The sequence below is a fragment of the Mytilus californianus genome, unplaced genomic scaffold (genome assembly GCF_021869535.1).
Source record: "Mytilus californianus isolate M0D057914Y unplaced genomic scaffold, xbMytCali1.0.p SCAF_7, whole genome shotgun sequence".
Taxonomy (NCBI): Eukaryota; Metazoa; Mollusca; class Bivalvia; order Mytilida; family Mytilidae; genus Mytilus; species Mytilus californianus.
In genome coordinates this window covers 60,069,682-60,093,951 of record NW_026262723.1, presented here as the reverse complement: position 1 = coordinate 60,093,951, position 24,270 = coordinate 60,069,682, and the positions used below count along the sequence as shown (strand labels likewise).

The 24,270-nt window shown below is 31.1% G+C and overlaps 1 protein-coding gene across 6 annotated transcripts in view; it reads left to right on the top strand.

The window, feature by feature from the left end:
• The window catches only part of LOC127708370 (sorbin and SH3 domain-containing protein 1-like), a 129,112-nt gene that overhangs the window by 19,504 nt on the left and 85,338 nt on the right, over nt 1-24,270 (top strand). For 5 of the 6 annotated variants that reach the window (XM_052213225.1, XM_052213224.1, XM_052213223.1 and 2 more), the window contains exons 2-9: nt 6,520-6,671; nt 7,589-7,659; nt 8,478-8,516; nt 11,180-11,296; nt 12,339-12,422; nt 15,148-15,489; nt 16,818-17,999; nt 21,482-21,517. In XM_052213225.1, the coding sequence (XP_052069185.1) occupies nt 6,520-6,671; nt 7,589-7,659; nt 8,478-8,516; nt 11,180-11,296; nt 12,339-12,422; nt 15,148-15,489; nt 16,818-17,999; nt 21,482-21,517 (2,023 nt within the window). The remainder of the gene's footprint in view (nt 1-6,519; nt 6,672-7,588; nt 7,660-8,477; nt 8,517-11,179; nt 11,297-12,338; nt 12,423-15,147; nt 15,490-16,817; nt 18,000-21,481; nt 21,518-24,270) is intronic. The other variant, XM_052213226.1, reaches the window with a different exon arrangement.

Genomic DNA, 24,270 nt, shown 5'->3' with positions numbered 1-24,270 from the left:
AATCACATGTGTTACAGAAATCAATGTTTGGAAACACTATCATATGAGTATCGTTAAAAATTAATAATAAATTATTAAAAAAATTTAAACAAGTCTATTATTTAGAATGCAAAATACATTTTGTGGCTATTATTCTCAAAAATAAATGTCCACTGACAGCTAATCGGGTTAATGCACAATTCATTTCAGGTAAGCAGTTACAGTAGAAATTCCTCTGTCCATATCGTGAACTTGGATATGTTTGATGGCTCTTTTCGAAGACGAGACATTTTCAATTATGTGGTTAAATTTTTGGTGGTACCGTCTCTTTGTATTATGCCCCTGTTGTGGCGGAGAGGGCATTAAGTTTTACCCTTGTCCGTCTGTACACCTGTACGTCCCAAAATTAGTTTCCGTTCTCTAACTTTAGTTTGCCTCAACCAAATGTTATAAAATTCATACACAATGCTTATAATACCATCAAACACAGATCAAGTTTGAATTTGGGTGGCGTCACTTTCACTGTTCTCAAGTTATGTTCCTTTATAAATAGAAAAATTGCTAAATTTGTGGTTTCCACAATCTAACTTTAGTTTGCCTCAACCAAATGTTATAAAACTTATACACAATGCTTATTACCACCAAACACTGTTCAAGTTCGAATTTGGGTGGTGTCACTTTTGCCGTTCTTGAGTTATGTCCCTATGTAAATTGAAAAATTACAGAATTTGCTGTATATTTTCAAGGGGGGGCATCTGTGTCCAATGGGCACATTTTTCATTTATTTTCAAAATTAAATTCTCTGAAAATTCATTTTTTTTCAAACTTTAGTAAACTCAATATTTTCTGATCTTTATTTTGTGGCTTTCTACTCTTAAAAAATCCAAATGTAGTTCAGTCAATTATTAATTAAATATAGAAACATGCCATATATCATTGCACAGATTTTTATTTGTTTACATTTTATAATTGTGTTTCTCACTCTTAGGTGTTTTAATGATATTGACAAGTTACATGTATTATTACAGATACTTCATTCTGCTGAAAACAATCCCTCCTACCATACAACATTCGTTATCACATTTTTGCATTAAGGGTACATAATTCAAAATCAGCTTTAAATCCAAATGGCAGTTACACCTCTAAAGTCTGAAGTAATGAAATTTAGCAGTTTCTTGTACTAAGCAGGATGAGCGAGGTGAATAGAACTTGTCTAAATATTTACAGTTATATTATTTATAAAGCTAACAAGTTTAGGAATTGTCTTTCAAATATTTCTCTTTGGCTAAATGGACTTGTGCAGTGGATTTATTAATAAGGCTCGAGAGGGGTGAACAGATTAGAGGAGAATAGGCACAAAAATTGAAGAACAGAGAAAAATGGTCATTTGACCCATCAAATAACCTTTCATTTCCATCAAAGAAACCATAAAATGGTAGAACAAATGAAAAATGCGCATTTAAGTTTATCAGCTATGCTACAATACCTATAGCTGCTGTAAAAAAAAAGATATATGTTAATTGTTCCTTTGCATATTTAATTAAAGTTATTCTCTATTAATAGTAATACCCTAATTGATTTGTAAACATAAACAATATTAATGGTTTGACATTGCATGTTTATGATTCATCTCCAGCAGATGTGCTATTTATTAGATGAGATAAGAATTAAGAATTCTACACGTTTTTGAAAGATTCTATTTTTTGAGCCTTCAAATAAAATAAATGCATACTTGAAGAAAACATCATTCGTACATTTATTTTGGTGGTGTTGCTTGTTTTTCTTCTTTTGCTTTTGTTGGTATTTATGCGATTTTATTCTCTGGTTGTTTTGTATTGAGAACTATAATTGTTAAGGTATAGAATGGAGAATATATCATCAGAAGGGTGGATTGATGGATGGACATTCAACATTGATCAGGTTTGCAATAGAGCTTATGATTAACCATGCTTTCTACCAGACTGACATGTCAATCTAATGTTAGCCAACATTTGGTTCTAAATATGACTTGTTATAAACTGCTGTACTATAAAAGTTTTATCAGGCTAACCTCTGTGCATATTGCTTACTAATTTGAATGAAACTTTGAAATTAACTGGCTTCACTTTTAGTCAATGGTATACTTTATCTTTCTCTAGATCTCAATACCAATTAAAACTACAATTGATTTTAAGTTTTTTGTTTATTTTATTTTTCATTTGTTATTTAAAATTTTGTATTGAAACACAATGAAGGAACTGACAAACATTTATTTGCCTCTTAAAATTTTAATGCTAGCTAAATTTCATAACATTGACACTGCAGCTAGCAATTTGTAGACTTGCAAGACATGATTTTGAGTCATTTGAAGACTTGCAAGGCTTTATTTGAGTCATTTGCAGCCTTGCAAGACTTTATTTTCAGTACTGCCAGAAAGTAGGTAAATATTTTGCCTGAGGCTATGTCACCCTACTCAGACTTACTACTTTGACTTTCAAAGCTACCAGTCTTTCCAAAATGCTATGTACTTGGTAGAGAAGCAGTAAATGCTATATGTAACTTTAAAGTAATTTGTTTGACCTGGCTAAGGATCAAAACCTCAACTTCCAGCACCAGAGAAAGTTGATGAAACTTATTTTAACTGTAGATTGCACAATGTTTTAATTTTCAGTATATCTACATCTATCCTCTGTTACTGATATCTAGTTTTACAGAGACTTTGTTTTTCAAGAAAAGTGCAGATGTTCTTTAATTTATATAAGGATACATAAATGTATGGTTCGTTTCTTTGAAAATATAGTGGTTTAAAAGATATTTTAATTCAAATTCAATACAAATGGCTTTAAAATTCAAAACTTGTAGACAGATTTCTTGTCAATAAGATAAGTTCATAGTATACTTATTGTAGGAGTTTAATACAAGTAGGATTGGCAGTGCATAAAAAATTAAATTCCTTCATAAAAGTTTGTAGTATATATCTAAAACAAGTGATGCATTTATTGCACTCAACATGCACAGCATTTATATTTATATAAATCTTTTCAGGTAAATATAATATGAACTTTCCTGCGTAATATCTTATGATCCTGCTGAGTACATCTTAAGATTAAACGGTTATGGAACTTTAAATTGTTTCATATGTTGTAAACCTCCCAGCACCAAATTTCATTTTATAAACAGTTTGAAGTTATGAATGAGAAACGTTCCATGTTATCATGTATGTGCTGTATTTTCAGTTTTAGAGTTGTTTATGGCTTTTCTTGTGTCAGGCTTTCACATTTTTTTCTGCTGAAGAAATACATGTCTGCAAACTAGGCATCTTGCACTTGGATATGCTGTATTTCAGTTTAAGGGTTGTTTATGCCTTTTCTTCTGCCAGACTTTCACATTTTTTTCTGCTGAAAAATATATGTCTGCATACAGGGTTATTGCCCTTGATTGTTCTGTAGAATACACTGCTAAACAAATAAATTGATATGAATATTTTTATAAATGTTATGTTTTTTATAGTGTATCATGCTCTTTTCAGTTTTTGGGTTGATTATGGCTTTTCTCATGCTATGCTGTCATATTTTTTTCTGCTGAAGAAATATATGTCTGCAAACAGGGTTTATGCCTTTGATTGTGCCTAAGATACTCCACTAGGCAAATCAGATGATATAAATATTTGTATAAATCTATGTTATGTTTTTATAGTGTATGATGCTCTTGGTTCAGAGGATTCTGACATTTCTCTATCAAACCTCCTGGTTATTTTAATCTTGAAACATTGATGCTTTCTAGACAAAAGACAGATGGAAAATAGAATGTAGAATGATTAGTTTGTCTAAAACATGATTTAAGTGTAGATTCTGAGGCTTGTGATTAAGTTATATGAAATAATGAGGTTCCTATCAAGTTGTGTAAGATATTGATGACTTGACAGTTAAATTTGCTTGGTTATTGGTTAACAACTGGTTAGTTTGTTGTAGAAGTTTATGATACATAAAAAGGGAAAGATACTATTTAAAGAGCACAATTTAAAATGGATGAGTTTGAATCAAAGTGAGAGAAAAAAAAACCTGTTGTATACTAGTAGGCATTCTTACTGATCAACTGGCACATTTATAAAACCAAATGATTTCAAAGTTAAGCACCAGCCCAAATGAATTCTTGTAATGTTATGGAAAAGGTCTGCATCTGTTGATTTTTAGGAATCTAGCATGTTGTACAATTTTGAAGTATTTTGTGGATAATGATTCACTTCTTTACTCTTTTATTATGGTCATTTTTTTAGATAAAATTTGAAATTAAATATTTGGTAAAATGAACAGGTTTATCGTTTTGGTTGATTTGATGAAGGTATTACCTGTGAAAGATTACAAAGTCCATATTTGTTTTATTTTTGTGATACTTTTAGGTAATCTGATATAAAAATTTGCAGAAAATTGTATGCTTTACAACATGTTGACATCCCTCAAGAAGGTAATACACACAAGTGCAAATGTTGGAACCCCCCTTTTTTTTGACGATCAATGCATTTGAATGGGGGCATATAGTTGGAACCCCCCTTTATCCTGGGTTAGGAACCCCCCCTTTTATAAATGGCTGGATCTGCCCCTGGTTATTGAGGGCTTCATTGGTCCTCTTGAAAATCCATGCTTGAAAGATGCAACTCCAGTGTGGAAAATGAAGTCCCAATCAATTTATTAAGAAAATTCAACCTCCTGTTTATATACGGTGCATTTTTGTAGTTTTTTGTCTAGCCTTGACAGAGTCAAAAAGCGAGACATAGGTATGCTGTTTCCAGCTTCGGTGGCAGCAACAATGTATTAGTTTGTGATTAGGGCAATTTATGGGGAACCACTAGTGATATTAGTCAATGATATTTGGTATGCAGTTGTATTAGCATTGACACATCTCATTTCCATGAAGATTATTTGGCCCTGCCCCCTCTGTCATCGTCTATTGACTGAAACTTTTGCTTAGTTAACATGTATGAGTTTGTGACTAGGTCAGTTAATGGGGAGCCACTAGTGGTAGATCAATGATATTTGGTATGCAGTTGTATAAGCATTGGCACATCTCACTTCCATGTAGATTATTTGGCCCCAACCCCCTCAGTCATGGTCTATTGACTTTGAAACTTTTGCTTAGGTAACATGTATGAGTTTGTGACTAGGTCAGATTATTGGGAACCACTAGTGGTAGGTCAGTGATATTTGGTATGCAGTTGTATTAGCATTGGCACATCTCATTAACATGGAGATTGTTTGGCCCTGTACCTTCAGTCATGGTTCGTTGACATTAAATATTTTGTATGACTTTCAAGTTAAAGTATTGGTATTTTAATTTCAACATTTGCATTTTACTGTCAAAATAACAAAAAGTTGAGACATATCTCTGTGTTAACAGTTTATTTAGGAGAATTTATTGAAAGGAAATTTGTCACACTTATTTCAAAATGTAAAAGTTAAGATTTTTGAATGGGCAATTTTTTAAAGCTTTATTTAAGAGGAGAAGTATTTTTGTCTCATGAAATGCAAATAAATACTGTGGATTCACATTTTTCGTGGATTTCGTGGGTAAAATTGAACCGCATATTTAAATGTTCAACCAAGTACAAATTTTCAATATGCTTGTATGCAGACTTTGGCAAAACTACGAAATCAAATAACCTCGAAAATGCAATTTTCATCAATTCACAAAAATTGGTACACACAAAAATAAATGAATCCACAGTAAACACTAAACAGATATGTTGATAATTATGTAACTAAGTAAAGTTCTCATGTATTAAACATGGGAATATTTCATTTTCATATAAATAACTGGAAATTGATCATATGACCAATGAAAAACCAAAGAACATTCCTAAAGCTACAGTGAAAATGCTGGAGGGTCCTAAAAGAATCTGATTTCAACACCATGTGTAAAATAGAAATTGATGCTGATTATCATAAGCTGAGAAAAGAATTTTCAGTATTACACTTATGTATATAGTTTAGATACTTGTCAGTGTTAACCCCTTAAATTGCCTCTTTGGCAAAGTAAGTTTGTTCATTAATCATTCATTGATTAGTATAGACAGTTTTATATATCTGTGTTATGTAAATCTGATTGGAATGTGTCTACTGATAAGTCTATTTTACATGTAGTGGGAGGTCAATGGTTGTAAGTGCACAAATTGCACAAAAATAGTTCTTTCTACATGTTTTGTGCCTTGAAATGAAAAATATATCTGATAAGAATAAGAAACGTGGGCACACTTTCCTTTCTTACTGATTCCAATTTTCTTGCCTAACATGATACTTTAAAGGGATTTTGGTTTGATTGCTACTAGAGTATCAGAATTGGCTTGTGCCTTTGGCGCTATTGCAATCCTGGTTCACACAAACCTACCCAAACTTGTTTTTATTTTTCACAGATGCAAGTTTTTGTCAAAGACTTATTTTGCATCTTGGGAGTTAATTTTCCATAGTTTTGCAGGTTTCATGTAGAAGATTCATTACTGGTACAACCAAGATCATATATTGCTACAAATTAAATGTTATATTAAATGTTATATATTTTTTTCTTTAGATAAATCCCAACAGTAAAGCTTACAAGGAAGGTATAAAAGTAGGGGACTATATAGAAAGTATAAATGGTCAGAAAACAGAAGGATTACTCCACAATGATGTTCAACAAATAATAAAATGTGCTAACAAAGAACTTACCTTAGATCTCAGAAGGTGAGATATAGAACAAAAAATATTAGTTTGATATTCATAAAAAAAGAAAATATAGGACAACAATGAACAATATTCATATATGCATAGAATTGTAAAGTACCCCTATGATACAGCATTTCTCTTGAGTTATACATGCAAAAAAATATAACAAAAATACTGAACTATAAGGCAGCATGTATAGTCTGTTTTTCCTTGAGATTTTAAGTAACATGCTGATCTAGAAGTACATGTACAAGGAAAGGCATTCTTTGTTAGTGGAGTTTTTATTAAAAAGGTTTAAAGTTGACTAAAAAGTACTGATAAATGGTGTAAATAAAATCATGACACAGGGGGTTATTTATGTATATGAGGAAAACACATGCGTTTAAATCTACTTAGCATTTGTCTTATCTGTTAAAGTAAACTAAGTCACTTCTGAAAAAAAAAATAATTTAAAATTTGAATTTTTCATAGTTTTGTTCTTAGGTATTATGAATAGTTGATTATAGTATAGTATCATTAGCTGGACTGAAGCAAAAGACAAGTTTGAGTTATTGGAATTACTTTGGGTCTTATCATTGACTGTTGTCTCAACTGGCTCAACTGATGAACTAGTGCCAAATTAAACCAAACTTAACAGGAAAAAATGTATGGAAAATCTTCATTTATGGCCATCACATATACCAAGTTAGTGATTAAAGCTGCTTTGAGCAAAAAATGAACAGCTTTATTCACATTTTCTTTTTTCTTAAGACGACTTAGTACTTAGAGTACAGGCCCACTTGAAGGTTAGGATTTAATTAGCAAAAAGAGCACTATGGTAGTATTCAGTTCCTTAAAGTAAAAGAAGGCCAAACTTGGATTGTGTTAGATTTTGTCGGTCTTAAATTGTTTTGCTCTGCAAAATATACTCTATAATTTATTGATAATATATTTAGTTGTAAGAGCCCAATGATGAATGGCCAGATAAACGGTGATATCCATCCTATAGAGGCACAGATCATATCAGGTAGGTTTCCATTGAATCTGGCAGCATGGTAAGTGAAGACTACAAACACTATATAAAACCATGTCCTCTGTCTATGTTTGGGTTTATGCTGTATTGTTACTTCACTGTTCTATGGAATTTATTCTGTGAAATGTGTCTTTGTTTTCATGAAACATTGAGGCTCATTTTACAGTGTACACATACAACACAGGTATGGCTATACACCAGAAACATAAATATACATTTCGTAGAGAACAAAGTTTATACAGTGTGATACCATATAATTTTAAGATTAGGAATACTTTAAATGGATTGCAGAGAATAAAAACATGAAAATATGTAAATCAGTTGCTGCCTTCTTGACAAAGGTTAAATGGACAAGTCATATATTGTGAAATATTACACATAGTGAAAAAACTAAAGTATAATAGAGTCCATGGTTTTCAAAACATGATATACGGTACAAGTTTAATTTCTGGCATTGATCTTGCAATTTATTCAAAAGGTTATATGAGATACAAGTGTTAAAACAAGTTTCAGCCCTTATTTAGAAAGTGAAATTACAGAAACTTCATAAAAACAAGTCCATGAAAACTCACATATAACCTATCAAGTTTAATGCATAGACCAAACTATCATAAGTTTACTTAGATCTTACATTTGGATCTTAAATGTTTGAGGTTTTGATGATGTTTGTTCCATAACTTTCAGTTTATTTTCTTTAGCTACCCTTTTAACGCCTAACTTGGTAGTTTTTAATCTAATAAAAACAGTGTTTTGTTCTTTAATTTAATTGAAAACAAATTAATATGTTATAATATTTGACGATCAATCTACAGGGATATTTCGAGCAACACCTCATTACATTCAGCCTCAGCGTAAGCTTACTACAAAATAACCCAGTGTTTTTTAAATGCAATTTTGCTCTGCTAGCAGTTTTATTTCTTTGCTGAGGGTGGCTTCAAGCTTTTCATCTTAAAACATTTAATATGAGTTTTTGAATGCATACAGTTTTGTTTCATGCTACAACATATTCTATTTTACTTTGATATTTGCACAGCTAAAGCACTTGTTTTCATAACATACATCTCATTTTAGTCCTTCTGTACAGTTTAAAGAACAAAAATAGGGAAAAAAGTAGTATTCTAACTGTTGGAATTATCCAGGATCAAAAATATAAAAAAATGTCATATTGAATTTAAAAAACTGTATATGCCATAATATTAGCATTTATTAACCAAATTCTTTTTAGCTGGTCAGTTCAGTTTGAATTTCATCCAAAGCTAATCAAAGGATTTATAGGTGTTGATATGAGTATTGCTAAGGTGCAACATCTTAATTCAGATGAATTTACCTAAGATTTACCTGCACAATTATGGTTCTCGTACCTAGCATATTTGAAAACTGTTTTGATAAAACTAAAATAGATTGAAAATTTGCAGGAAATTTTGTTTAAACTTTGCTTTAAGCTGTAACAATCTGATTGGAATGCAGATCCTGTGTCCAGGGTTCTATTAATAAGTAGTAATTGGTTGTAAAGAAGTACTGAATTGAGTTCATATTTTCTGTACATAAATATTTTGGTTGTGCTTAAAAATTATCATCCACATGTTTTGTACTCCTTCACTGGACACATATTAAACATGTATTTATTTGATACACTACCCACTAAGTTCATTTATACTCAAATACATCATGGTTTTATTTTTGAATGTCAAACAGTCCCTATCTTTTTGTTGTATATATTGGTGGATTCTTTTTTTTTATGGAAGATAATTTTACAGCTGTGAGAGGGAACTAGATTTGAGCCGATCTGTAAACCCTTGAATACAAAATCTACAATAATCTTTAGGTCTTTTCTTTAGTAGGATACAATGCTTGATAATATTATGACCTTTAACCTGTTTAATTTGAAAATAACAAGTCAACAGCCAATAACAGAACCTAATATTAATATAAAAAGGCTGGCATGTAGGATTTGGTATTTATTAGAGGTAAGGAGAGGGAATTTTTTTCATTTGAGATGTCCATCTTCAGAATTTTAAGCAGGGATGGCAGATGTGTCTGCATAATCTAGTGGAAGAAATTTTGTAAAATATATTGCTTTGGTGGATTACCAGAATTACATTTCCAATTCTGTGAGAACTATTTTATTTCACTAAAGCATATTTTTACAGCTTGTAGTTGGTATCACAGCTAGATATTTCTCCGCCCATATGAAGATTTCTTTCTATGGCAGGCATCACTTTATCTGGACTTTCTGGTTCACAGTAGAATAAGCTTTAAAAATCACTTGTGTTTGAAATTAGGAAACTTAGATTGAGTGATGGTATTTGGGAACAGCTTTGTTACACATATTTTTGGATTGATCAAAATTATTTCGTTGATCATTCACCTTTTCAGTGTTACATTATCATGTGTGATATTGAGAATATGTTACATTATCATGTGTGATATTGAGAATATGTTACATTATCATGTGTGATATTGAGAAACAGAAACAAATATGCATCAATGTTGTCTTTTTTCCTATATGTAAATAATATTTTTTGTTAGTCTGTGACAAAATGAGGAAGGTGAGAGACATAGGTATTGCTATTTGACATAGGCAATAGTATCAACAATGGTTTAGTTCTGTGATTACATGAGTTCAGCAGGACTTGATACGTCAATAATATCTAGTTTGATATTGAATTGACATAAGTTCTATTAAGACTGTTTTATTCATTCTATGACTTTAGTAGGAACATTCTAATCTTTCTTATTGTGGCCACTGAATCAAATATTTTGCAAGAATGCTCTGGAAAGGATCCATAAGTACTGATATTTTGGTATGGATGCCTTTATTGTCCATCTCAATTCTGATAAGGTAAAACTAAAAAGAAACTTGTTCTCTATATCAACATGCCCAGTTGAAAATGATTTCATTACAACTGTTCCATTGAATTTTAAATAAGAATTTATAAGTTTGGTGTTAACCCACCAAACCACATGCAAGCAAGCGAACCTGTATTTTACTGTATACAGCTAGTAGTGATTATGGAATGTTTCCATCAATAGTTTCAGTTTTATAAGCTCTGATTGATAGAATTACTTTTGATTGGTCAGTGGTGTTTGGTATATTGTTAAGTTAGTCCTGAGATGTTACAGTCTATTTCTTTCCAGCCTTTGTTTTACCTGCAGAACAGATGAGACATTTCTCTGTGTCAATAATTTATGTCTTTCTATGTGTGTGTGTCTGTTTTGGACTTTGTTTGAACCCTGTAAAACTAAAATTTTTACTTTCTTTTCATATTTAGAATGATTAGAGATAAATTTTCATTCAAATACTAGTTAGCTATTTTAAAGATAAGTGGTAGTTTAATGTTTATGTAATTCAAAGTTCAAAATTGGAAAGTATTAGTCACATTATTTCTAGATGAGATGACAATGTCAATGAATACTGATCATCTAAATATAAGCATGATAATAATGATAAATTTGTTGGTTTTTTTTCCTTTATTTGTGCCTTTATTTAAGCATTTATTTTTGAATTTTCAAGGAAAGACAACTGCAGATGACTACAAACCCATATCTTACCATGCAGTATCGACCACTACAAATAGTTCTTCATCTCGTCCCCCGTCATCGGTGAAAGTGAACCCTAGTCCCTACAGAGGTAAATACATGTTTGTATGTAGGTATATAAGAGTAGAATTTGTCATAACTTTGTTGTCTTAATTTTGAATTGTGTTTTTAGCAGATATTTGTAGGCTATACTGTAGTGCTAGTATTTTGGGCAATTAGATATTGTTATGTCTTAAGGATAATTTCTAACTGAACGATAAATCTAATTTGCAAAAATTGTTATGTGGCATCTGAGATAGGAATATGATAAAAGTACAAAAGGCGGTATAACTAAGAAAATTAATGGATTCAGTGCCATTTCTTTAATTTTAATGTCAATAATTTATCAGTTTTATAGGTATTTATTTTTGTACTGATGTAAAAAAAGGAAGAAAATTCGAAATATTTTCTGAAAAAAGTAAATTTTTTAGGATTTATAGAAATGTTATAGGATTGTCGAGGAAAAAAGGGCAATATAAAGTTTTCTGCAACCAGATAAACACCTGACAATCAAGATAAAGAGGATGAATTTGGTGTTTTATTCTTGATTTGTGATGTTTTTATCGACCAAAACACTCCTATTATTGTAATTAACCAAGCAAGAGAAAATGAAAAGTGAAGAAATGAGTAAAAAGCATTGCAATACTGGTAACTAGGTATTAATGATTACAACATGAGTTTGTCATATACTTTTTAGTTTTAGGAAATTACCAATCTTGTGGTAAGGGTCTATGAATGACAGCTTGATTTGTTCGTTCAATCCGATTATATCATATTTCTTTTCTAAAGAGAATCTCAGAAAATTATCACCTATTAGAGTGAAGGAGTTTTTGTTTTTCAACAAGGTAAATTGCACTTTTTCAGGTTTTTTACTTTTTCTTGAAATAAATGCAGTTCTGTTTTCAATTCATGATTAGGAATAATTGATTTAAGAATGAAAAATTTGTTTTTTTTAATCTTTTAGGCATTTTGCCAACATTTTTCAACATTTTTCAGATGATTTAATTCTTTTCAGTTTTAATGACGTGTATAAGTGCTTGCTTCTTTTCAAATTTGTTTTGAAAAATTGAAACAGATGAATTTGTAAATTTCAGGATCTCATTCTGTACCTTCAAGTCCTCGCTTTCAGTCTAAACTTAATGTTCCAATAACCTCACCGAAACCATTACGACACAGGGGTAAATACATGCTTGTGTTTGGAATATTGAGCCCTGTTTGCATTGTTGTTAAACTTTTAATTAAAATTCTTTATTGGTAGACTGTGTTTTAATAATGACCAATCTTTAACATTGTAAAAATATTTTATTTTCAAATTCTACAAAAAATGAAATGAATTATCTAATAAACTCCAGGCCACTTTGAGAATTATTTCGATAATCCTAGATAAATACAATTTACAAGAAAAAGATTATTGGCTTTTATTAAAACACAGCAATTATTTTTGTCTTCTGAATGCTGGAAATGAATGAATGAATCTATTATCATTAATAGGGTATAACTAAATTTTCATTTATCAGAAGGTGGCATGTTATAAGATTATTTCACTAATATCAGAATGACTTCGTTTATAACATTTATCAGTCTGATGATTAGTTTAAAATTTTTATAAAGATATGTTTATGAATATGATGAAAGATGACGTTTTATGTACATCAGGAACAAGAACCCATTATGCAATCAAAATCTTTTCTTTACTCAACTTTCATCCAGTGGTTTCTAGGTTTCTAGTTCTATGCTTGTGAAAGACCTTAGAAATAGAAAAAGAAAACGATAGCTGTAAGGACAATTATTCCTTTTCTACTGATCACAATTTTAACTTAACTGTAAATGAACTGTGACAACCAAACAAGTTATGCAATACAAACAAATCTTAGATTGATTGATTGTTGGTTGCTTAACGTCCAGTGGCAAATATTTCATGCATATTCAGGACGAAAACAAATCTTAGAAGAAATTCAAGACTAATACAGCTAGTCACGATCATGTAAATTGCTGTAACTGTTTTGGACAGTTACCATTTTTCAATAGCTTAGAAATATTTCACAATCTTTACTGCTTTACTGCATGATTTGATCAGATAGTAAATTTCTTTTTTGTTCAATGTTTTTCTGTGTTTCTCATCCAGCTGTTTATAAAATAAAAAGTTGTGGCTCTTTCACAAAAAATATTTTGATGAAAAATAATATAAGTTTTAATGAAATGATCGTGACTTACAAGTATTTGTTGTCTTAGATATATTTTGTGAAAAGATTTGCCGTCTCTCTAAATTCAGATATATGAGAGGATATAAAAACCAATCATCAGAAGAAATTCTTGTATTTGTTACACCATTAAAAATCATGATATTGTTCAAAGTGTTTGACTTGAAGTCTGTTGATAGATATATATATAGAATATTTTCATTTTTCTGGGTTTTTTTTGTTCAAATGTAAGCTTAATGAATTTTGAATTTAACAGCAAAAAACTTTTTTTTTTTTGTCAAACGTTTGTTTTTAAATACAAACATATATATTTAAAACAATATTAAATTATGAGTAGAAGGTCAGACACTTTTAAGAATGTATGTATGTATAAGTATATATTATATAACAATACAAATGATGACATGACTGACTTGATTTTCCTTTCTCCATCACCACCAGTACTATGGTATCCAAATTTTTGTTATAATTAGTACAACTTGCCATTCATACTTATATGTGGCATCACATTTGTACAAAAAGTATTTTCTTCTGTACAAATATAGGTATACAGTTTATACACTCTATTCAGATGGAAAATGATATCTATACTGTATGTTATTAAATGTTCTAAAATAAGTTAAGTGCTTTCACAATTTTTGATAGTCTGAATAGTTTCACTATTAACCAAAAAAAAATTCACCCTAATAACAACTGTTAGAGTTATGATGGAGATAGGAAGTCAACCAGATGGATCCTTGAATTCCAGGAAAATGTTGGTGATTGCATTTAAATACTCATCGCATGGAAGTTGTGTTCTGTATATGACAGTCTTAACATTTGTCCATCTTTCTATTTCACTGTTTCATATGTATATTTTGTACCATTTTAGAATGAATCAAATGTATGTCTTTCTTATGCAGGGAAAAAAAAATTAATAAAGAGAATCTTAAAAATGTTCTGATGTTCTGATTGATTTTTTTTTATTATTGTCAAAGGACTTTTATTGATGGAGGAACAATTTTCATAGATTTTGTGCCTATCAAACTGCAAAATTTGATATCCAGCAAATGCATATTTTCAGTTAAATATTATGTGCAATGCTTGAAAGCAAAAATAACAAAAATCTCAAACTTTTTATAAATATATTTTCACAATTTGCATTTAAGAAAAACCCATGAACCATTAATATTAACACAACCTGCAAATATGATAACCAATGAATCCATGTTATGAAAATTGAACTCCACAATTAAAAAAACTAAATAGATATGAAAATTCGTTAGGCAAAAAAAAAAACAACATTTGAATTGTTCAGTTTAGACAAGAGAAAATGTGAAAAATGAATTTTATAATCTTATTTATGTTTAAAATGATTAAACAGTGAATAATGCTATTTATGTCATTCCAATATTTTGTATGAAGTTAAGTTCAGTCTATTTGTTAGTTTCTCTTGAAGTGATTGTAATATTAGTGATAAGGTATATATTTGACTGTTTATTTATTCCATTACTTAAGCAAAACTAATTGTTAATTGGTACATAGTACAGGTATTGTAAGGAACTAATTATTTTTATGGAGCAAATACACTTCTGGTGCATTTATACGAAAAAGTAGATTTTTTATTAACTGCAATTGAAACCTTGTAATTTCTATTACAAAGCTAATGCTTTATATGTTGTCAGCTTACATGATTTGTTCAGTAGTTTTCTCACAAATTTAGATGCAGCATGGGATCGGTCATCTCCATCGCCAAGCTTATGGTCAACTACATCATGCTATACTAGTGATTCAGCTAAGTCGACTCCACAAACCTCGCCTGCCATTAGACGTCGTCAGCCACCCAAGCCTTTGCCTAAACCTATGACAACTGGCAGGTCACGGCGCCAAATATTTGAACACAGCTCCAGCCTAGGTTCTTCAGCTAGAAGCTTAGTATCACCTAATAGGAGCCTAGGTTCTCCCAGTAGAAGCATTTCACCAGCTACATCAGATCATTCTTCTAAAGGCATGCAAATGTTTTTACGGCAGATGGAAAAGTTGTCTAGATATTCAGATGATGAAGGTAGCTGTCATGCTTTGCATGATCCAGTTTGAAATGTCTTTGGAAAGATTTTGGTAGCATGAGATTTTGCTGTTTTCATTTTGTGCATTTCAGTTGATTTTGACATTTGAACCTTTGACCATTGGTAGATTTTTAGTGCATTTTACTATAGAATTTTGCAGATTCACTTTCTTTTATTTTAGCTACAGTAAAAATGTTGGATGAAGATTTTATTTTTTTTACACTTGTACATGTGTTTGTCATAAGAATATTTCTATCAAAATGCATCTGATGACATGGTATTGCTATCAGTTTTCGGTGATTGACCTACAAGTATAATTCTAGTTAAAAAAAAAATATTGAAAATTTTAAAATTCATTTATGAATATATTTTGATTTTCCATTTTCCATTTTCACTGAACTAGTACACAATTTTATTTAGGGGCCAGCTGAGGACCACCTCTGGATTTTTCTCGCTGCGTTGAAGACCCATTGGTGGCCTTCGGCTGTTGTCTGTTCTTTGGTCTGGTTGTTGTCTCTTTGACATATTCCCATCTCCATTCTCAATTTTATGATGAAATTGTAACTTATCACCATATGAAATATAAAAAACATAAATCTGAAATTTATAACAGTTTCTATGCTACATTTTGATAGAACATTTCTGACTTTTATGTTACTGATTTTCCATAAATTAGACCTTTAAGTACAAGTTTCCTCCCTTGTCCAGTAGCAGTTGTCCATTCTTTGTTCATGCTTTTTGATCCTAATTTTTTATAAGACACAATCTGAGCATCATAAATAAGTCATTTCCTGTGCCTGTAACTTAGCAGTATCCTCAAAATGAAGTTCAGATTGGAATGATAAGATATAAAGTGGTCTTGATAACCTCTTCTTATATTTTACTTAAAATTAAATCTAAAATACATTTAAAAAATCCATCCCATAATTACATTGATTACTATCAGATCTTATCTTCCAAAGGAAATCCTTCTTCTTTATCAAGTTTCTTGTTGGTCATTGTCTTTTAATACTTCAATGAAACATTCATAAATTTGAATAGGTATTCTAAACAAAAAGACTTTCTAATTGAAGTGTTGAGAATTATATGATCTTTGGCACTTCTAAGAACAATTTTCTCAGCATTAAGGCTTGTGCTGAAATTCCAATTATATTTTTCATCTACAGAAATAGCTAAGTCTACTTAAAATTTCTAATTATAGATTTGTGTTCGAACATTAATTCTCTTAACTACTTTACAGTGTACAGTATTAATTTGCACATTCTCTGCATCACACATTGTTTGAGTTGCCTCTGTTTCTTACATTCTCATTAACTTTTTCGACCAGACAAAGGTGTGTCAGACAGCACCAGCAGTACGTTGACAGCTCACTCCCTGGCACAGGAAGATCATCAGCTACCCATCATGAAAGAGGAAGTCGCTGTTGAAGAACAGATAATACCGATTAGTGTTAAAAGGGAAAGGATGATTCCTTTGACAATTCAGACGTCTGCTCCTGATTCGAGAAATTTTCCTCAAGAGGAAACAAGATCTCGGGATTCAGGAATAACGAGTCGTGGATCTTCATGGCAGAGTGGTAGTTTTAAAGATGGAAATTTTAGTCCCGGTTCTTATTATACACTCCCAGTTCGAAAGTCATCTAGTGAAAAAGTTACTGACAAACAAAATGAGGATTTTGATTATAGTAAATGTACAACTTTGCCAACTATCAAACCTCTGAAGACACAGAGGGGCTATGAAAGTGATATGAATTATGACGGGAGGGGCAGAGGTGATATACGAGTCCGTTCACAAAGAAAACCTATAGTTGTTCCACATGACGGATATAATACCGATGTGGATTATAATGGGAGGGGGAGAGGTGACATACGTGTCAGCTCACAGAGAAAACCTATAGTTGTTCCACAGGATGGATATAATACAGATGTTGATTATATTGGGAGGGGGAGAGGAGACATACGAGTCCGCTCACAGAGAAAACCTGTTGTTGTTCCGCAGGATGGATATTCTACTGATGTGGATTTTTGTGTCAGAAATAATCACCGAAATAATCCAGACTATTCACAAAGTAGGCAATATAATCAGAGGGACTATATACATGACATGGATTTAGATTCTGTCAAACTTCCACAAAAAGCTAAACTTTATGATCAGAGGGGATTCGTGAGTGAGGTTGATCTTTCGTCTTTGGATTCACAACCAGATCTGAATAGATTCAGACAATGGCCTCCACAGCCACAAGCACACCCACAATATAATCCCCCTCAACAAGTGGACTCAAACTTACCGCGGAGACATTCAGAAACTGTACAGTCTCCTTCTAAATATGTGTCACCTTCACAACAGGAGAGACCAAACTATACAAAATGGACTCCTAAATCTTCACCATCTGCGGTTCGAAGACAAGGATCTCTCGACTCATCCTCCTCCTCTCCAAACAGAGGAAGATATATTCCAATTAAAGTGGTGCACGAAGAAAGTCGACAACAACCAGATGTTGACCACAGAGGTATTGTATATGTCAGAGTTTAAGCACGTCCCCCCACGGTAACAGCATGAGAATGATGAATACCTGGATTGTAATACTAACTACAGATTTGGAGTGTACATATATTTTAAACTGATCAATATTTTAAGCATGTGTCAAATATTTGATATAGTGTAAAATGTCTTTATAGTTTCAGCAGTATCTTAAGATATGTTATATTAACAAATTAAGTACATTTTTGTATTTAGTATTGTAGCAGTTCAATTAATGCTTGTATTAATTCTTCCATTTAATAGAAGTACTGTTAGTAAATTAATGATAACTTAGAATATAAAGTTTTTTCAGTTCTTCTTAAGATGTAGTGATAGACATTTTGCATGTTTTTAAGTTACCATATTTTGTTTTTGTGTTTTCCCCAGTAGTACATTAGAAGCATGTAAATTCCAAGTTAGTAGAAATCCTCATTTTCTTTTTGTATTGAATGTTCATCTTTTTTTATCCCATAGAAAAATTTAGTGTGATGAAAATCATACACCGATTAGTTTTGAAACACAAATTTTAAACTGTAGTAGTCACTTGAACTAATTTTTTTTAGACATATTGTTTGGGTCTATAGAAACCTTGATGGTATTCAACACTGACATGCTGAAACATAGCTTTTATATTTTTTTTATAGAGTATTAATTTGTGATTGGTAATGCTATGTATTACTTAGACGTGAGAGCAATTATATATTTAGACCTCAGGGTAGGGTTAATAGTCAGATAAACACACATGGATGTGCACTAGAGCTTTTAATATAATTATCCATTGCAAATTGGTGTGAAATTGGTGGCTTGTGTCAGATTAATGATTCAGTGAATGGTTTGCACAAACTAGGCCAAATCTTAGCACAGTATTTGTCATATTTGGATAATCTCCCTTTCAATAGGAAATCTGGTGATTCAGACGTAAAAGCTACCAAATTCTGTAGGTACAAATAAAACAGAAAGAATAAAGTTTCAACTCTTTTCTTATGTCTGGAAGCCAGTGAAAGCAGATGTTAAAACCTTAATACAAAATGTGTTGAAAGTTCACATATTTGTTACTGGACATTAAGCAAACATCCATCCCCAAAAGTCACCCTTTTTAATTGGTTATGGTTATCATTTTTTTTTCTTGGTAGCATTCTATGAAAAAAATTGAAAAGGTTAAAAGCAATCCTCGATTTATGACAATTAAATTCATCAGTTTTTACACTAAGATCCATAAACCACACATTGTTTACAAGTGTAAGTGTTGACAAAATGAAACACATAGCGATACCAGACCTGCAGCATGTGCATGCATGCTGACTACGTCAATATGATTATAATTAATTGTGTATTCCTCTTTAATGGTCATTAGCTTTGTAGTAAATTACCTGAAAATCATTTCACATAACTTTGTAATGAATCATAATAGCAGAAACGATACACAGACATTTGGTAGGAATATATCATGAATAAGGCCCTTGAAGTGTAATGAGGTAAAAGCCTCTGTTCAGGTTATTATATCTATTGCAAATGATTTTTTGGAAGATATACTTTAAAGATGAATGAAATGAGATGTGGGGGTATACATCAATAAAACAGCAACCCCACAACAGAAAAGACCAACAACATCTTCAACAAAAGAGTATTGGCTAAATATCTATACAATACATCAATACTATAAAAATAAGATGTGGTATGATTGCCAATGAGACAACTCTCCACCAGAGACTAAATGACTGTCCAGTCTTCAACAATGAGCAAAACCCATACTGCATAGTCAGCTATAAATAGTCAAGAAAAGTTTTGGGTTATTTTAACAATTCAAGATTTTCAAAGATCTGACACTTAGTCTTAATGTGATTTTTGTTTTTGTTTTATCATATTGCCACAAAAGGGTCTTGGTTGTTCTTTTTAATTTTTACATGGATTTTCCCATGGAAATCTCTATATTGATATGGGTAAAACAGCTTTTGGACAGGCTTTCTGGCAGCTCTGACTGTTTACATGCAATAACTAAAGAACTCTTCAACCAATACTTTTCAAATTTTAATGTGTTGTTTCTCATGATGAAATAGAGATCAAGATTGATTCTGAACTTTTGCTGTTCAGGAGTTATGGTCCTTGATTGATTAGACAATGGAGTTTTATGTAGAATCAGTTTAATAACCTTAGAACACTTTATCCAATCCTTTTCAATCAAATATCTATATGTTGTTTCTCATTCAAAAATGAAACTTATAAATGTGAGACCACATGGTTTGCTGCCATTTTGACAGCTTCTTGATTATGTTTGGTTTAATAGGGACCTTTTATACCTAATACCGTAAAAGTATGGGTTATTGCCCATTGTTGATGGCCGTTTCATCTGGATGTATATTAACTGTGATGTCTTACTTGCTATCACAAAACATCTCTTTATTTGTATTCTTTGTCCCAATGAAAAACAAAGCAAAGGCAGAGTATTTTATTTGATATCTTAATACCTTTTAGTAATTGATATAATGATGAAAAGACATGTGAATTTTGAAAAACCTGAACCATATGGATTCCTTTACTATATTATAGTGGGATCTGAAATCATCATTACAGATGAAGCAGTCACTCTGACGTACATCCTATCTGATTTTAATCATGGGTCCATATTAGCAAGTAATTAATCTATGAAAAAGATACGTAAGACAGTAAAAGGTCAAAGAAATGACCCCTAGATACATTTAAACAGCATTTATCTTATCTTTCCAGAGACAAATTCCAGCAACAATGCACAGATGATAGCAAATTAACATTGTTTAGATAAAAGTCCCTTCGTAGTATGAAAGTTGTTTAGTTTGTACATGCTTTAATTGAGAAAACACTTAATTTTCTTTGTTTAAATGAGGAATAGTGAATTGAAATGAAATGAAGAAGTTTTGGAGTGAGTTGATTGAACCTTTGGCTCTTTTCTGTTCTTTAAACCTTACAGTTTCAGTAATTTTATTTCAGTATGTGTGATAAAATTAAGTGTGTGTTGTACATAAATGGACTAGGACCATTTTGTAAGAAATATTTGAATATAGATTCAAACTTGACAAAATTATTGACAAGGGAGAAAACTCATGATCTTGTCCAATACAAGGGAGATAAATAGATATACAACATGTTACTTATAAGACCACCTGGAAAATTGTAATGACCCAGGGAAGTTAGATAATGTGGCAACAGATGCACACACATGTTGCAGTTACTAGAAAAAGGGGATAATTTCAATCTCTTGAAAGATTTATTGATTTCTAAGCTAATCAGAGCATGTTTTATGTTGGATAAATTTCCCAAATCAAAGGTTATGTTATCTTTATTTAATTACTCAAAATAGAAACCAAAATGTTTTTTATGTAAACTGACTTAAGCTTATCCAGTTGAATCTGTTGTGTCTTATTAACTATGTAAGAGGAACTTTATAGTTGCAAAATACTAAAGTGATTTTTTTTCCTTGAATTTCATGGTTAACAGTTGGCCAAAAGAATGAAGATGAAAGACCTAGTCATGGTAAGTTAAAGAAAAAACATACTTTGATTGATTAACTGTATTTGTTTAAATTATATTTCTGATACTTCTCTTTATTTTATGTATTGATCAGACAAACTTCTTTATTGATTAACTTTGCTAAGTTCTGTTCTGGTGTTAAACTTTAAAAAAAAAAATGTACTGTTGATTGGTTTATATTTGTAGGTACCAATTTTCGTGGTTCATGGGAAATTGTATTTTTGTGGATATTTGATTTTTTGGTTCTGCCATGGTCTGCATACAAGTCTTAAAAAAATTTGAAATACTTAGAACATTTAAGGATGTTTGCTCCTCTTGTTTTTGAATTTTTGCCAGATTTTCAGAACCCTCTGGTTTTATCCATGTATTGCCATTAAAAAATTCTGCGCGCTAACCCCTACTTTTCTTTTCATAATTTTATTACATATGGTATAAAAAGCCATATTTGAAAATTTTATAAAATCCTTGTAATTTTTTCATAGTTTTTGAAACAAAAAAGCGGCCAATGTTAAAAGTATGAAAAATCTAGAGAGAATCATTTCCCGCCAAATTTTCGATGGCTTATATCTTGAAATCAAGCACAATGGCCCTTCATTTTTTTCTGCTTTTTTAGTTCCTTTATTTATATACTATCATTTTAGAACAGTTTTTTAAAAAGCTTGTTATTTTGAAACAGAGTAGCAAACATCCTTAAATTTGTGGTTCACCTTCAACCACGAAAACCACGAAAACTAATATCCCACTAAATATAATGAAACCACAGTATGTGTCAATCATGTATATATATGCAGTATTATAAACAAGGCTGATGAAGGGGTATACTGCAGTATTGATAGAAATACAAAAGAAAAAAAATAGTAGTTTTTTTTCCTTTGCAAATTATAGATCATAGAGGGGAGATCATTGGAATTCTGTCATTGTGATGTTTTGGATTAAAAGGAGTAAAACTTCTGTCCATTATTTTTGGCTCAAAATTTTCAAACATTCGTCATGTTTTCAATTCTTTTCAAAAAGAAAATTAAATCCTTTATAAACACTCCTGTAAAAAAACAGCATATATTTAATATTAAAATCCTGAAAAATGAGAGATGTAAAAACATTCTTTTGGAAGGAATTTGTGCTGTATAAATAAAGTTAGCTCAATGCTGACAAATTATATGGTTATGTAAATTATCAAATTAAGGAACATTTCAAATTTATCTATGGATATTAAGCTTTCACTTGACTCCCATGTTCATAATGAGATCTTTCATGGTTTCAACTGTTCACAAAAGAGATGCACCAATACTCTTTATAAAACTATTACTTTCAGGTGTTGTTAAAGGCTTTATATATTGGCGAAGAAAGAATATAATATTAAATCATAACACAAGATTTCAATCTAATTAAAATTAAATCTTTTAATTGCTCCTGTTCTGATATGTCGCACATCAATGCGAGACATATCAGAACGGGAGCAATTAAAGTATTTAATTTTAATTAGATTGTACAAGATTTCTACATACAAAACCCAGAGAAAAGAGTAAAGAACCAATGCAATAATTGCTGTTCATCATCTGAAAGCAAATGAAGATCTTCAAAATAGAGCAAAAGTTCATACCTCAGTTCAAGTTTAGTGTCGGTTTATGTGGAATTCTTTGAACAATGTTATTGACACAACATCTATGCATTGAAGCACACATACAAAATATTGTTTGATTCAGATTACTTCTTTTTAAACAAAGTTTTTGTAATTTTTGCTAAGTTGACTGTTGTGTATCAGAAACTTAAATCATATGTACTAAAAACAGCAAAGTAAAAAGAGAAAAAAATGCACAGGGGAAAAAAGTTCAATAAAAAAGAATTAAAGATTGGTGTAAATATTATCACTTAGTTGTCTTTTCATTGTAATTTCTTTACACTATCTTATGCTTTAGATGCATCTTTTAATCACTTCGCATAGAACCTGGGTGATAATTATTCTTGAGGGAACAAAGGCACATTAGAATATGCACTGAATCATCTTGTACTTCCCTCTGTCTTGGTGCAGACATTCTAAGAATGTATTCCTTGGGGTGTTGAAGCATTTAGTATTGCAACCTTCATCAATCAGTATATGTATATTGATATAGGTAATATCTTTTCACCATGCCCATGCACTCAAAAAACTTTAACAAGCAAGTATTCAGGTTACCTTGGAACTTTTGATGATTTATGGATGTGCAGAAAATATCTGTATGGAGCTTGTTTGGATGATAAAAAATAATGTGTGAAGGCCATGTGGTGAATTGTAGATATATTTTCTTCTCCTTTGGCCTTTAATGAAAAGTTGTCTTCTTGGCTTTCATAAATATGTAATACATGTTCCAATCACCCCATACCTGTGCTGAAGACAGTATTGATAGTTAAAGGTACTAAAGGCCAACAAGAAAACACTGTGCACAAAACTAAAAATTGAAGTAAGAAAAACAAAGCCATGGCTAAATAAAAAAAAAAGAAACAAGAAGACAATCACAAAATACAAAGATAAAAAAGTAAAAAATAGTGAAGATCAAGTGCTCTGGAAAGGTTAGCACATTTCTTGTTCCACATGGAGCACCTGTTGAATTACTCATTCTCAAGGTTTAGTTTGTCCTAGCATCTTACTTCTTTACCCCTTAGAACCAAACCATTACTGCAACTCTTTATTTGTTATATAAATTCCTGCAACTTTCATCTTTTCTTAAAGTTCACTCATTTTGGTTTTCTCTTCTTGCTTATTGGTATTTAGTGATTAT